Genomic DNA, 15,894 nt, shown 5'->3' on the forward strand with positions numbered 1-15,894 from the left:
CCAAAATTTTGTTTAAAGTTATACATGATATGTGCACACCTTGGCTAGGAACAGGCATTCAAAAAACCTGAGCCTGAATTGATTCAATCTTTGCAGGTTAGTTTAACCTGTCTGGGCTGAACCAGTTTGCAACTGTACAGACATTCCCTCTGGACTGAAGAAATGCAGGCACATGCCTGCAGTGGCTCAGGCTAGAAGCTGAGGGGCACAGACCTTGCCAGACGTCAGACTCCAACTAGGATTCTGAGCCAAAGAGGGGGTGTGCAGTGCATGCATCTGTTGATGATACTGAGCTTTTCAATCTTTCTCTCCCTGCTTCTACATACTGTCTGCAAGCCTGACAGGTGCTAGAGCCAGCAGGGGGCTGATAACATAACGTTTATCAGCCCATCAACAAAACAAAAACTTCCCTCATTAGCTGAAGCTTTTCTTAAACAGCTTTTTCCAAGGAAGAAACAGAGGGACATTACCAGCTGACCTGTTGATTAGCTCCGAAAAGTCCTAAATGGACTCTGTTCTGTCTGCCTGTCCCAGTGAAATTGGAGGCACACACACACAGACACCTCTCGGCATTAGCTAGCATACCATATGCCTAGGGTCCATGGGGCTCAGGTCTGTGCTGTGGCAGAGGGGAGGGAGGGAGGGAGGTAGGGGAACCCTGCTTGAGTAGTTGTGGGGGAGAGGCAGGGGGAAGCAAGGCAGACCCTGCTGTGCCTGCAGTCTCTGCTGGAGCTCTGGCTAGGGAGCAGAGGGGTGGGGCCAGCCCTGTTCTCTGGAGCAGACAGCACAGCCCAGGGCTGCAAAGCATCTTGGGGATTCTTGTTTAACTTAAAACAGAAAGAGGTCTGGGACAGACATTGGGTAAATCAGTTTGACCCAAATCAGTTAAGTATGATACTACATTCAACCAGGTTTATCTTAAACCAGTTTCAGCCATTTTGAAATTGGTTTATGTGCACTGAACTTATGTTCTGTTACAGATTTAAACCAGTTTCTGATCACTTAAACTGGCTTATGCATAATGTGTGTCCCTAGCCCTTAAATTCAATCAAACTTTTAATCCAAAAAGGTAGTGATGGGGAAAGGTTGATAGGCTATGATTTACCACCTCTCTCACTCTCCCATGTTTTGGCTGTTCAGCAAAATCTTAATTCATAAGTCAAACATTGCTCTTCCTTTACAATAACATTACATGTGTTTCTGTGAGCAGCTGTTTCCTGCCTCACATTGCTGGTGTAGAACTTGGTTTTATTGCATAGAGTTTACTCAGTTCAAGCCAGGAATCATTTGGTCTTGTTCAGGGCAATTTTAATAAATCCCTCTGAGCCAGGTGTGTATTTTTGTTTTAAAAAACTACATGAGAACTTTTATAACCAGAATTCCCAACCTACTCCAGATTTTTTCTTTTCCATGTTCTGAGTTTACAAACACATGCTGCTTTCCAGGTAGGGGTAGAATGGTATTGTGACTTGGTCATGTCTACATCAGTGCAAGACTGCACTTGGGAGTACCTCAGCAAAGTATGGCATGCCTGCTCAACACAAAATACATCCTGTGCTGGACATATTACAGTAATCACTCCTAAGAGAGAGTATGGGGTGTACACCACTAAGTGCACAAGCTCTACTACATCCATTTTGAAGTGTGGCAGGCATGGTATGCTCTGCTGTGGCATGCTCTAGGGCAGCTTTTCTCAACCCATGGGTCGTGACCCAAACGTGGTCACAAGAATATATGAAAGGGTTGTAAACAAACTTTAAAAATGGATTCTCCTTTAAAGGAGAAAAACATTGGAACCTGGCTTTTCCACTGCAGGCTGACAGAGTTCCAGTCTGCAAGGGGCTTCTTGGGGTCCATGCCCCATACACACCCCCTGCCCGCCAACCTACCTCCTACCTGCTCCACACTGTGGGGCTGGGGCCTGGACACAGGGGGCAGTAGGTCAGGAGTGAGGTGCACTGGGTTGGGATTGGTCACTGATGTTTACAAATGGGTCCTGGTACAACAAACATTGAAAATCATTGTTCCAGGAGAGGGGTGGCAATTATTTCAGGTGGAGGGCCAGTTACTGAGTTTTGGCAAGCCACCAAGGGCCACAAGGGTGGCCTTGCCCCATGACAAGGTGCCCCACCCCCTGGTCACCATCTTGGGACTAGAAGTCCCACCCCCTGACTTTTGCCACCAGAAGTCCCTCCCCTTGCCCCCAGTAAGTACTCCTTTCAGCAAGGGTTTGCCATCTTGGAACCAGAAAAATACCAAATGATATTCTAAAAATCAAACATATACTACAATGTTCATTAATTTGATTTTAAAAAATATTTTTGTCCTGGTTTACATGTGTTTGTGTAATGTACATAGAGGTGATTGATTGTGTAATAGCTTAAAATGAAGTCTTACTTTTGTATACTATGGGAGGGTGTGGGGGGTAGGTATAGGTTTGTGGTGTGTGGGTATGTGGTGTGTGGGGGAGGGTGTGGGTGTGTGTGTAGGGGGATAGGTGTGGCAGGCATGTGGGGAGTATGTGGGTTAATGGGTATGAGGTTTGTGGGAGGCTGTGAGTGTGTGGGGGGAGGGTGGCTGGGGAGGGTTGTGGCATGTGTGGAGGGCGAGGATTTGCCTACAGCCCTTCCCCCTCCCCATGGCAGGCAGAGACCCTACCAGCGTTCTTCTGGCTCAGGCTCCACACTCCTGCAAGTCCTGCCCCTGGGGCATCAGCGCAGCCTCATGCTGCTGCTCACCACTACTCTCCCCTCCCCAGTCTGCCACCACTGCCTTTCTGCCACTTCCCTGTCCCATCCCGTTCCCCTCCCCTGCCAGCTTGCTGCTCCAGCACCATGTCCCAGCTGCATGGCTGAGACTGCAGGACACAGCAGGAGCTGAGCCAGCCTGGCCAGCAATGCACAGAGCCAGCAGAGAATCACAGGGACCAGGCCGGCTCCTGTTGTATCCTACGGTCCAGTGCTGCAGCCAGGATCCATGTGGTACCACAGCAACTGACGGGAGCAGGGGCAGGTGGAGGGGAGCAGTGGCAGTGGTGGGTAAATGGCTGCAGCAGGCGGGGGGCAAGTGGGAGCCAGTGGATGTGTGGGAGTGCAGCAATAGCTGGGCAGGAGCAAGGGGCCCGCGCTGGTGTCCCAGGGCCAGCACCGACAGGGACTAGAGTGGGGAGGCAAGAGTGCAGGTGGGGCTGGCAAGGATCTATGGAGCCAGGACAGGCTGCACCAGCAGGGAGAGGGGGAACTGGCCCAGCTTGAGCCCCTACCGGCCTGGGCTCCATGTTACTCCTGCCCCACCCTGGGCCTCACTGGCTCTGGCCCTGGTGGGGCAAGGGCCCCACGCTGCCACCCAACTGTTGCTGCGCTCCTCATGCCTGCTTGCTCCCACTGTCCCCCGCCTGCTGCCACTTTCAACGCTTCCCTGCCTGAGGCTGCCACCATTCCTCTACCCCAAGCTAGCTGCTCTGGCACCACATGGCTCCCAGCTGCAGGCTGGGACCACAGCAGCCAGCTTTGCCGAATCCTGAGAACTGAGATGATTTAGCTGATTTAGGTTGAACTGGTTTATGGAATTTCTGTCCCAGATCCCTTCCTGGTTCAATTTAACTCACAGATCCCCAGCATCCCAGGATGCTTTGCAGCCCTGTGCTTTGCTGTCTGCTGCAATACAGCAGGGACTGCCCTGCTCCTCTGCTCCCTAACCTGTTTCCTGCCTGCATCTGTCAACCCATGGGGATGGGGGGCAGGGGAACAGACTCCCAGATGCAACTAGCCCAGGCCTACACAGCATGTGGGGAAGGGAAAGCCCCTGTGGTGAGGGCTTTTTACTTCTCCACAGCCCTCCCCCATTGGGGACAGCCTGGAAGCAGGGAAAATTCCTCATTCCCCCACCCCTGCAGAGCTGCTTGCCACAGGAGAGAGGGGGAAGAAGTCCCTTGAGCTAGGGACACCAAGGAACCTCTGCCTTGGGTGGCTTCCTCCCACCCCAGGCCAGGGTCCCCCAGCTCGAGGCAGCCTCATGGAGCAGAGGGAAATTATCCCACTCCCCCACAGCTGCTTGCCTCAGACTCACAGCAGCTGGGGCAAGCAGCTGTGGGGAAGTGGGAGGGGGAGAATTTCCCTTGGCTCCCCAGGGCTGCCTGGGCTGGGAAACCCAGGCTGAAGGAAAACCCCTTGAGAGGGAGGCTCCTCCAAGGTGAACCAGCACCTGGACAGGGGATTCCTCAACCTCCTGTTGGGGGACAGCAGGGGTTGGGGGCATATGCTGGGGAGTCAATCAGGGATGGCCTAACCTGGCCAGCAGGCTGGGAGACATACTGTAGCACTCCCCCCGCCCCCCAACACACACACACATACACACTTGCAAGAGCTAGCAAGCCAGGAGGTGTGCTCTAGCACATCCAGCCTACTGGCCTAGATCAGTGCAGGGCTCCCCCTTCCTTTCTGAATTAAAAACTAAATGTCAGTGTAGTTGGTTATCTGTGTAGTTTATGCAACTTGGAGGAAGCAGCCTAGATTGAATCAATTCCTCCTCTGTCTTTTTGACCGTCTGTACTTAGCTATTATGCCAGATCACATTTCTTCCACCTCCCTGAAGAACATCTGTCCAAACTTCCTTGGACATTTCCTTTAAGAAAGCAGACAAGACTCCAGAAAAACTTGCAGCCAAGACTCCTGAGAAGACTCCAGCCAAGAACTCTTCAAAGAATCCAACCAAGAGCCTTCAAAACGTCCAGTAAAGTCACCTCAAAGAAGTCCTTCCAAATCAATATGATTGCTATTTACAATATAAATACATTAATGTAGCTATATTACTCATCTATAATTGAGTACACAATTCTGGGTTATTTTTGGTGAAAACAGGGTATCAGGCCTTGGTTCAGGAACAAATCCCCCATTTATAACATTGTTTCCTATGGGAAAATCGGTTCTGAGTTACAACATTTCAACTTAAGACATGGTTTTCAGGAACCAATTGTGTAAGTTCGAGGACTGCCTGTAGTAAAAGAGTATTTTGTTTAACTGGTTTAACATTCATAAAAAGCAAGTTTAGAATCATAGAATCATAGAATCAATGAGTCGGAAGGGACCTAGACAGATCATCTAGCCCGACCCCCTGCCATGGGCAGGAAGGAGCATGGGGGTAGCAGGGGTCATAAGACCCCAGCCAGGTGCCTATCCAGTCTCCTCTTGAAGATTTCCAGGGAAGGTGAGAGCACCACCTCTCTGGGAAGCCTATTCCAGGCTCAGGCCACCCTTACAGTGAGGTAGTTCTTCCTAATAGCTAACCTAAACGTGTCCTCCCTCAGCTTGTGGCCATTGTTCCTGTGACCCCAAGGGGGGCCCTGGGGAAAAGACTTTCCCTGAGTCCTTGTTGGTGGCCCCCGATAAGGTTGTAGACAGCCACAAGATCCCTCCTCAGTCTCCTCTTGCGGAGACTGAAGAGATTCAGGTCCCTCAGCCTCTCCTCACAGGGCTGGCCACAGAGGCCCTCAACCATATGAGTGTCCGCCTCTGGACCCTCTCCAGGTTCTCCACATCCTTCTTGAAGTGCGGCACCCAGAACTGGACACAGTACTCCAGCTGCAGCCTGACCAGTGCCACATAGAGGGGGAGCAAGACCTCTCTTGACCTCTTAGTGATGTCCCTGTTGATGCAGGACAGGGTGCGGTTGGCTCTGCCTATTGCTTCGTTGCATTGGCGACTCATATTCATCCTGGAGTCAGTCCTACTCCAAGATCCCTCTCTGCCTCTGTGGTGCTGAGAGGGTCAGCCCCTAACCTATAACCATAATGCTGGTTCCCTCTCCCCAGGTGCAGCACCCTGCACTTGTCCTTGTTGAACCACATCCTGTTCAGATCCGCCCACTTCTCTAACCTATCCAGGTCTCCCTGGATGCGGTCCCTGCCTGCCGGTGTATTCACTTTACCCCACAGCTTGGTGTCATCAGTGAACTTGAACAGGGTGCCCTCCACACCCTCATCCAGGTTGCTAATGAAGATATTGAACAGCACTGGCCCAAGGACCAACCTCTGGGGGACTCCGCTGCCTACACCCTCCCAAGTCGACATCGACTCGTCCACCACCACCCTCTGGGTGCGCCCCTGGAGCCAGTTTGCCACCCATGTGACCGTGCATTCGTCAGTGCCTCAGTCCCTCAGCTTGCCCACCAGAATTGGGTGGAACACTGTGTCAAAGGCCTTCTGGAAGTCCAAGAAGATGACATCGACTTTCTCCTTCCCATCTAACCTCTTTGTTACCTGGTCATAGAAAGAGACCAGGTTAGTCAGGCAGGATCGGCCTTGCATGAACCCATGCTGGTTACCCCTCAATGTCACTTCCCCTGCAGGGCTCTCACAAATGTGGCCCTTGATAATTTTTTCAAAGACCTTCCCCAGGATAGAAGTGAGGCTGACTGGCCTGTAGTTGTCAGGCTCTTCCTTCCTCCCCTTCTTGAAAATAGGGACCACGCTGGCCCTTTTCCAGTCCTCAGGGACTTGGCCCGAGCCCCAGGAGTCCTCAAACAGCCGTGCCAATGGCTTCATGATGACACCAGCCAATTCCCTCAGCATCTGCGGATAAAGGTCATCCGGGCCCGCTGATTTGGACACATCTAAGCCCTCCAGGTAATCCTTAACTAGGTCTGAACTAACAGTTGGGGGACGCGCATCCTTCCCGGGCCTCTCTACGCTGTCACCCGAGAGCACCCCGTTGTCAGCAGACAGGAACACGGAGGCAAAGAACTTGTTGAAGAGTTCTGCCTTCTCTCACGCGTCCGTCACCAACTGCCGTGCCCTGCCTCATAGGGGTCCAATGTTACCCCAAGACTTCTTCTTGCTACCTATATACTTGAAGAGGGACTTTTTGTTATCCTAGCTTTTGTAATCCCAGAAGCTAATCTAAGCTCCAAAAAAGCAATGACAAACTACTCAAAATGCTCACTAAAGATTTTACCCTCACTGAAAGGTGGCTCTCCATTTCTAACAATTCAGGTGAAGGACTTTGAGTATCATAACTACAAAGTCCATGGTGGTGTTTTGGCACCTTGTCTTAGGTATCACCCAGATTTCATGTACACCTTAAACTTTTCCTTGACATTCATAATGTGTATATCTGTCACCAACAGATATACTCACGGTTGCCTCACCCATTCTAGAATTCAAGAAGTAAGCAGTTAACAACTATTTTATGCTCCAAAGAAGTATAAAAATGAAGTCATGTTCAGAATAAGAGAGTGAGGAGTCCTAGAAGTGTATAATAAAACTGGTTTATTTCATGTTGAAAGATGGCAAACCACGTTCAATGAAAATGAGATCAAGTCTATGTAGTTGATATTACCAACTATATTACCAATGTAAGATATTACCAGGTTTTGGACACTCCTTTTCCAAATGACTGCTTTGGTCTTTGCTTTTATTTCAAAATGTTATGCTGAGGAATATGAACTTAGAAAGTGAGGCATGAGTATTTTTGATGTAACAGGCTGAAAGGTAATTTTTTTTGTCTCGTTCCTTCCTTTAAAGAATTAACTCCATATAGCAGCAATCTGGATGGTATTTTAAAAATTTCTACTTAACAGGAGTTCCCATATGATCCCAACATGTTCACTGGTGCTTAATATGTTCAGTGAATTCTTTCAAGTGCTATACGAACGGCCAGTCCAATATGTAAAGTTTGACTTTCATTATCCGTATTTTTTCCTCAATAGCACAGCATATTTTAGCCCTGAAGAGCTACGTATTTGAGCATGAGAAGGTGTCTGTCTCCTTTTGGTCAGGTCACACAATACATACAAGTAAAGTAAGATAGTGTTGTACAGGGTATTGCATGTGTGAAAGTGAGGCAAATGCTCCCAGAACTTGAGGAAGCCAATCCTGCCCTTCAAGCCCATGAAGCCCTTGCCCCAGGAGGCTGGAGAGCCCGGCCAGCTCCATGCTGCCTGAGTTCTTCTGCCATGAACAAACAAGTGTGGGCCACAGTAAAGTAGCCGAATTGAATACTACCTTCTGTCATTTGAGCATTTGTGACATGATAGAAGGTATGGCTATCTGTTTGCTTTCATAGAAAATACGTATGGTGGCACAAAAGTGATGTCTGTTTCCACCCCTAGAGCAGAAAGTTCCCAAGAGAAATGAATTAGCAACAGTGAAAGTGACAGGCAGATCCAATGAACAGGCACTTTTTCAGTACATATTACAGGAAGGTTTCATGGTGACTTAAAGAGAGCACAGCCTCTAGGAGACAGAAGAGAGAAAGACAAAGTAACTGCTCAAAACGTTGGAAGCAAAGGGAAGATGAGGTAGGAAAACAGGTAAGGCCAAATGAAGGATTCTGGTTTGAAGAAATGTGGAAACCGTAGCATTTAGGGACTGCAGGATCCAGAAGCTTTTAACTTAGACTGATCATCTTGGCTTTGTAAAGGTATGTTATGGCTAAGTTGGAAATACTGCTGTTGTCAGAGAATGTTGTCATCTCTTTAAGAATGTTCCTAAATCTTTTCCCAGGTCACCTGCATTGGAGAGACTAGAGACAAAATCCATACAGTACAACTAAGAAATGCTCTCTTGGATCGCTACCCGGAGATGAAGTGGACGGAGCGGTGATCAGCAAAGCACTATGGAAAAGTGCTGCGGTCTTTTAACAAGCACTTTATAGAGAATTGAAACTTGAGGCAATAACAAATATTACCTTTCAGAACTAAATAGTTAGCAAATAGCTGCAGGATTAATTGATTGATTGATCTGTTTTCATGCTCAGAATACAGTGGCTCAAAGCATTAGATTAGCTATGGGAAAACTTCATAGTTCCTGCTTGAGTTGGAATTCAAGAATAAGTTATCAAATAGCTGTTTGGTTTTTCACTGGCATGTAGACTCCTGTGGTAAGTAGAACGAAAGAGGGCATTTTTTTTGAGATCTTATTATGGTTTTTTCATCCTCCTTCTTTTAATGCTCTCAGTTTTCATATGTGATGTGTCCTCCTTTGCTGGCAGGCTCATTTTACATTTTCCAAGCCAGAAACAGCACCTCATTGGCTGAGTCTGCCTTCATAATTACATATCTACATTTATGTCTGCACAACATCTTCACTTTCAGGCAAGGAAAAATACAGTTAATGAAACATACTAGATAAAAAATATACATCTTGGAAAGGAAAAGCCAATGTTGAATTTTTTCCTATGGGAAGATTATAATGTTTATAGAAATATGGCTTCCAGCAATATTGCAATTATAAAAAAGTTATTTTAATGTTATTAATCCTCATGTTTATCAAACAAATGTAAATGTTTTTCTTCCCCATCCTTTGGAAATTCACCAGTACAAGCCACGTATAAAATAGATATTTCACTTTTAGAGAGGGTCTTCACCTACTGAATTTTGTAATCAGAAGTCAAGTTAATGTTAGCTTGCCCAAAACAAAGCAATGTTAGAAATAATATGTATGTTCAAATATGGCTAGTTAATAAGCAAAGAGAACTATAGAAGAAGAGGAAGCATGAATCTTAAGAAACTGCTAGTGCAATTCAGAAGGAGCATATTGACTTGAATGTCCCTGAGTACCAATAATTGCTCTGTAAGCAGAGACCTGTTAATAAGTTAACACTACAGGGTAGGGAAAGACCTTGGTAAAAGCTTGGGCCCATTGTGAATCTTAAGTAGCCCAGTTGCCTGTGTAGCTGAATGAGATTCAATTTTAGATCAGGTGTAATGGATTCAATAAAATCACTCTAATGGGCAGATTTCAACAGGACTGAACCAAGATTTGAATGTGGGTACTTTAATTAATTCTGTCTCTGAATCCTCAAACTGATGAGTAAGTAGGTAAAACAGAGATGCATCTTTAAGTGTGCTATACCAACTGAAATGAATCAGATTCTTCAGTAGGACTTAAAGTAATTAGAGCTCCCTAGTGCAGGATTTGGGTTCCCTTATTAGGCACCCATGTAACTGGACTTCAGATTCAAGTTTCCTATGATTGTGGAAAAAGATTGGATTAAAAGCCTGTAATGACCTTAAATAATTCCAATATGCAAAATCCTCCTTTTTTCCCCCAAGAGTGATGCCCTTGTCAACTACTGTAGTATTAATGGGGTGTAATTCCACGTGCCCCTAAAAACACAGCACAGAACTCAGCCAGGAGAAAGGGCTCTGTTGGCTTTGAACTATCTGTCCTTACATTTTTGAGGTGCGCTGACAGCCAGAGAGGGCCCATTCTCCAGCAGAACCAATCTGGGGGTCTGTCCTAAGGTTGAGCAGCCTAACAAGGGATGTTCCATGAACTGTAGAGCTGCCTGACATGCTGGTAGTCCTCTCCTGATAGCACCTCTGGCTGCCTATTCACATGCTCGGAGATGGGGAGGTGGGGGGGCGGGGCATTTTAATTACAGTGGTTCATAGAGAGCTGCTGTAATTAAAATGCTGCAGCATTATGTTTATTAAGACCCTGCACATTTAAAAATGGCTGTGAAATGCTTTAAATAAAGCTCATTCAATAAAGTGCCCCATGTCCTTTTGAAATGGAGGGGGTCTTAATATATGTGATGCTATGACAATTCTAGAGCATTCAAATTAGAGCGTCGGAGCATGTCTATAGGCAGCCTGATTCTGGCCCTCTCAGAGCGTGTGGAGAGCAGTCTCATGGCTGTCTCTGCAGTGTCTGCAGAGCCTTTTTAGGGATCCCTTAAATTACTTGGGCCATAAGGAAGCCAGAGCAGGAGGAAAGATCTCACCTATGACATTTAAAGCACAGAAAGTTCAGTGTTTCATTATATTTTTTAAGAACCATATTTATGTGCATATAAAAACTAAAAACTACTTAAGTACTAAAGATTAGTGTTCCCCACTTTTTGCTGGCTTTCAGAGGTGAGTGCATAGCAACAAAGGGCTTACATGCTTGAATTTATCTGTCTGTAAATCACAAGCTGTCATATACAACTCCTTTTCACTGGTCAAAAAAATCTCAAACCATTTAAGGAGACCTACATTATGCCAGTTCCTCTCTATTTGTACACCTGAGACTTCCATTGCTAGATGACAAAGACCAGTGGACACTGGAGGACAGAAACTCAAATAAGGAACAACTCATTTAAGCTGGCAGAACTCAGTTGCATGTTTGCTATGAGCAGAAAATGTAGTCCTACGGCCAATGCTTTTAATGGCTGCTGTGTGAGACTCTGTTTTTTGGAGCCAGTCTGAGATATTTAGACTGTGTACCACACTGGTGGGAACTGCAGGTGCCCAGTATCCTTGAAAAACAAGATGAAGGGTTGTCAATGGTCATTAGGCAGCCAAAAACAGAGTGACTGCCTTTGAAAATTTGGTTGCAAATTAACTAGACTACAAGTATCTGAAAAGTAGTTAATATAGGACACATATAATAAAATCTGTGCAGCAGTTCCTTCAAGCCAACTTGAAGGAACTATGTATCAGACCTGGACTGGTTCTGTAGGCATATAAATGAGACAGGTGCAATATAGGAGCTGACATGCCAAAGGATAATCCAGATCAGCTGCTGCAGGCAGAAAAATATTTAAATTCCATTGCCACCTTTATTCTGTACTGCAGACTTCCCTGAACTCCTACACTTGGGCTTCTAAGCATTTCCAGAAGGGATTCAGTTAATTGCCTAGGTGCCAAACTTCCACCCAAATCTGTTGCAATCCATACTGGTTCTAGGGAGGTTCCTAAATCCCTTGAAGGTACCAATCCACTAGGTATGCTTCAAGTTCATCTATCTCATACCAAAAACATTGAGACCCTTTTAATAACAAGGCTGATAGTGTGCTGCCCCTTACATTTTGCATAATAGCTTAATGGGGGACCTGGGTTCTAGACATTTCTCAGGCTAAGCATATTCAAACCCACATCACCACTGAACAGGAGAGTGCCCTAACCTCCATCCTCTAGAAAAAGTTGGTTGGAGTGACCCCTTCTCTTAAAATCGAGTCGCTGGGCATCCAAGGTGGTAAAAGTCCGGAGAGAGTAATTTGTAGCCCAAGGGATCTCCTCTGGGAAGGGAGAAACAGGGAAGGATTATCTGAAATGTGACTCTAGAAGGTAACTTGGGTGACAGTGACTATGAACTGACAGAATTCAAGATCCTAAGGCAAAGAAGGAAGGAGAACAGCAGAATAAAGACACTAGACTTCAGAAAATCAGATTTTAGTACCCTCAGAGAACTGATGGGCAGACTACCCTGAGAAGTCTGAGGGGAAAAGAAGCCCATGAGAGTAATGTGCCGTACTTGACATAAATAGTCATAACGATACAATATTTGTTATAGTTCTTTATCAGTAGGTTTCCTTATTTGTTAAATATTGTGATACCAGAGGGGATATCTATTCTGAAGTGTTTTCTTTCACTACTAAGCTGAAATGGGTAGGAAGGAAAAAGGCATTCTGAATACTTGGATCAATGAATGCAACAAAAGAAAAAAGTAATTAAGTGTCTCTGCAATCAGATTTTTTTATTATAGACTATAATGGGACTATGCCAATGCAATGTCTAATTTATATATTAAAAAATTCTCACTTAACAGAGTGTTTTTAATGTGAATTTTTTTAAGTATTCTAAGTAACCTTTGCCTAAAACAAGTTTTACAAAAAGTTCCACAAAAATGTGAAATAAGAAATATATATCCTTCCAAGGCATCTATTTACTTTTATAAGGATGTAGCTAAAATCAGACTGGGCAACCCAATAACAAAAGATGATTCACCTTCTAATATGTTGTTAGGAATATCCCCCACTTCCGTGCACCATCAAGCAACATCAGGATTGCTGAGCTGTGGGCATAGGGGAGAGGTGGGCAAAAGGCGGCCCACGGGCCAGATGCGGCCCGCCGAGCCATTCTATCTGCCCATGGGCCCCTAAAAATTTAGAAAATTAATATTTATCTGCCGCCTGTCATGCAGCCCTTGATAGCTTGCCAAAACTCAGGAAGCGGCCCTCTGCTCAAAATAATTGCCCGCCCCTGGCATAGGGTGTCCTTTAAGCATTCTGGAAGAATTCGGGCTGAGTCCACCAGTATGCCTCTGGGGACGAGAACTGGAGCTCCCCATATGCAAAGATTCATTTCTTGAGCATGTTCTCTAGTGGGTTATGGACTGGAGAAAGATCCCACACTATTTACTGATTTGTTTGATGCACCTGGCTGGAGAGTATTGGGCTAATTGCACGATTTCACAATGATTACACGCTTAATTTGTACAACACAATTTTATTTGAATAAAGCTTACTGTGTACACAACACAAACATCAAAACATTATAACTACATATACTAAGAACAGCACTCCAAGAACAATTAAAATTACAACAAAAGGTTAAATTTGAACTAGAAAAGATATCTCTTATTATTTACATTATACTTATAGTCCTATGATTCCGAGAAGCCAAATACCCAGATGTCTGTTCATTCTTTAATGAGGTTTAATGGGCTGGCCTCAGTTGTGGTAGGAACAAGTCCCCTTTCTCCAGTCCCACTCGGGCGCTCTGTGGCTTCAGCATGAACAAAAGATTCGTATTCACGGGGAGGGTGGTTCAGGTGATCAGGCTGATCTGGCCTACACTTGCAATTCTTCCTTTGTTGTTCTGCAAGTGAGGTTACCTCCAAATTGGGACTGTAGTTTATGGGTTATATACTGGGTGAATTGCTGTCATTGGCCCCTCCTACCCAAACTTGTCACTACTCTCAAATTTGGGCTTGGATATTATGTCATGGATAGTTTCTTTGGCAGGAAAGTTTTACCCACCAAGTGGAATTTTCCTCTGCAGCGAACTTTTAGCGCCCTCATCTTCTGGAACCTTCCATACCACCATCGTGACCCTTTAGTGCCCTCAGTTTTTTATCTGTTGTATAAAATCCTTGGGCTTCAATTTCTCGGAATTCTGTAACAAGTCTAATTAAGTTTTGATTCTAGTCTAAACTGGCTAATGGGCTTTTTTTACATATAACCCATAAACTCCATAAATTTATCATTCAGGTGACAGAATAGAAGCCAGTTCTCTGTCCCCAAGAATTAACCACAAACAGTCCCAAGCCTGGCATAACTCCATGAATGCTTCCCCTTCCCATAAAGGTGACAGTGCCTTTTTAAATGCAATTCTTGCTCTTCTGGCAAAATGTCAGACACAAAAAGGAGAGAAATGAGTCAATATTTTCCTCATTTGGCATGGCAGGAATTAAGAATAAAAAGGGCCACTGGAGAACAGACATATTTTTCTATTTCTGTAGATGGAAGGAGAACTTCAAAAGGTAGAGTTAGAGTATCCATAGTTCCTTTTCCAAAATGTATCAAGTAGATTAGGTACCTGCTAAAATCTACTGCTATAACCACAGAGCAAGGACTATCGTCTAGTGCTATGGTTCTTAACCTTTTCAGACTCCAGGCCCCTCTCCATAACGTTTTTTAGCAACACCTTCTGCAGGTGTGGATGAAGAAAGCTTTTCCTTTTCCCCTTGCAAAGGAGACATACTCCCCTGCCTTTGTCTCAGCACATAAAGCCCAGGGGATGCCCCTCACCAGGAAGTGCATTAGCGGGGATGGCACTTACTGCACCCTGTCCACAATGGTATTAATGCCTGTCTGGGCTAACAGATGGGCCAGGAGTAGCAAACCTTTAGGCAGCCTGTCTTTTCAGGTCAGGCTGCAGTAGGAACATACCCTCCTGCCTCGGTCACTTCCACAGCAACTCCCCAAAACAGAGGCATGTCAGGGAAGTTCCTCTTGGTACCCTTAGAAGGATCTCTAACAACCCAGTTTTGAATTGCTGGGCTATTAGTTAGAACACAAGACTAAGTCAGTGATATTCAACCTTTTTTGGACTCAGGGCAGCACCCCCTCAGAAAATGCCAGCTCTCAGCTTTCATTTCTTTCTCAACTATAGAAGAATAATTGAGCAATTCTTTTGTTGTCAAGAACTTAGAAAGGCCACAACAGGTCAGGCTGTTTTTGATGGTATGGATTCCTATTTGAAATCTCTGGATGCTAGTACATGCCACGGCATTGAATCCTCATTAATTTAATGAGCTTTAAAAATTTTAACTTGGGTTATTTTGGTGAGTCGCGTTCGTGTTTTTATGTCATGGTCTTTTGAATGAATTAAATCCTGTGTATAAATTCCTTGCAGATTTCAGCGACACTACCACCAGTAGTGTCTTTCCTAATAAATTACAGCAGGAGGTGCATGTTTGCCGGTAAACTGGCCTTCACAGTCCCTGCCCTGCGCTGGGAATCTCATGCTAAGCTACCACCCACCCTGCACGCCAGGCCGCAGTCACCCCAAAACCCTGCCACTTGCACCCACCTAGGCTCAGTCCGGTGTCCTAGTAAGTGACCCTGGGGTGATCGAAACAACAAGCCGTGTGAATCATCCCCCTCCCCTCCCTTTCCCTTCCCCCCATGTTACAAAGTAAATCTGAGTTTAATTTAGTAAATGACGTGCAAGTGTTTGTACACCTAATATTGAACAGCAACCTTAAGAGGATCTCACATTGCCCCAGGGTACTACATCACCCAGTTGAGAATCACTGCCTTAGGACACACTACTAGCTTCTCACAGATTTACTTGGTATCCCTGAGCAGGTGTTTTAACCTTTCTGTGGACTGTATTTCTAATGTGTTCATAGCCCATTGGAAATACATGGAAGTAAGTCTTACATTAGCATTTACAAAGTCATTTTCCATTATAACACTTTGTTTTCATATGCTTATGGCTAAAATAGTTGCATCTGAGGCCAAATATTTCTTGATATCTGCCTAACTGGATGGAGTGAGAGAGACACTTAACTGGATATTCATGAGCCAGTCCAATAAAATTATGGCAAGAAAGTAAGTCTTTCCATTGGTTGTATCACATAATTAGATTTTTCATTTTTGAATTTTATTTCAGCAAAGTATG

The 15,894-nt window shown here is 45.3% G+C and overlaps 1 protein-coding gene across 5 annotated transcripts in view; it reads left to right on the forward strand.

Moving 5' to 3' along the window:
- LOC149859661 (uncharacterized) overlaps positions 1 to 12,529 on the forward strand; it is a 62,835-nt gene extending 50,306 nt beyond the window's left edge. For all 5 annotated transcript variants that reach the window (XM_090058389.1, XM_090058388.1, XM_090058390.1 and 2 more), the window contains one exon: positions 8,501 to 12,529. In XM_090058389.1, coding sequence (XP_089914515.1) covers positions 8,501 to 8,599 — 99 coding nt within the window. In that variant the 3' untranslated portion in view covers positions 8,600 to 12,529. The remainder of the gene's footprint in view (positions 1 to 8,500) is intronic.
- Positions 12,530 to 15,894: the final 3,365 nt, after the last annotated feature.

The sequence above is a fragment of the Crocodylus siamensis genome, chromosome 7, assembly GCF_052110815.1.
Source record: "Crocodylus siamensis isolate JL-2025a chromosome 7, ASM5211081v1, whole genome shotgun sequence".
Classification (NCBI taxonomy): domain Eukaryota; kingdom Metazoa; phylum Chordata; order Crocodylia; family Crocodylidae; genus Crocodylus; species Crocodylus siamensis.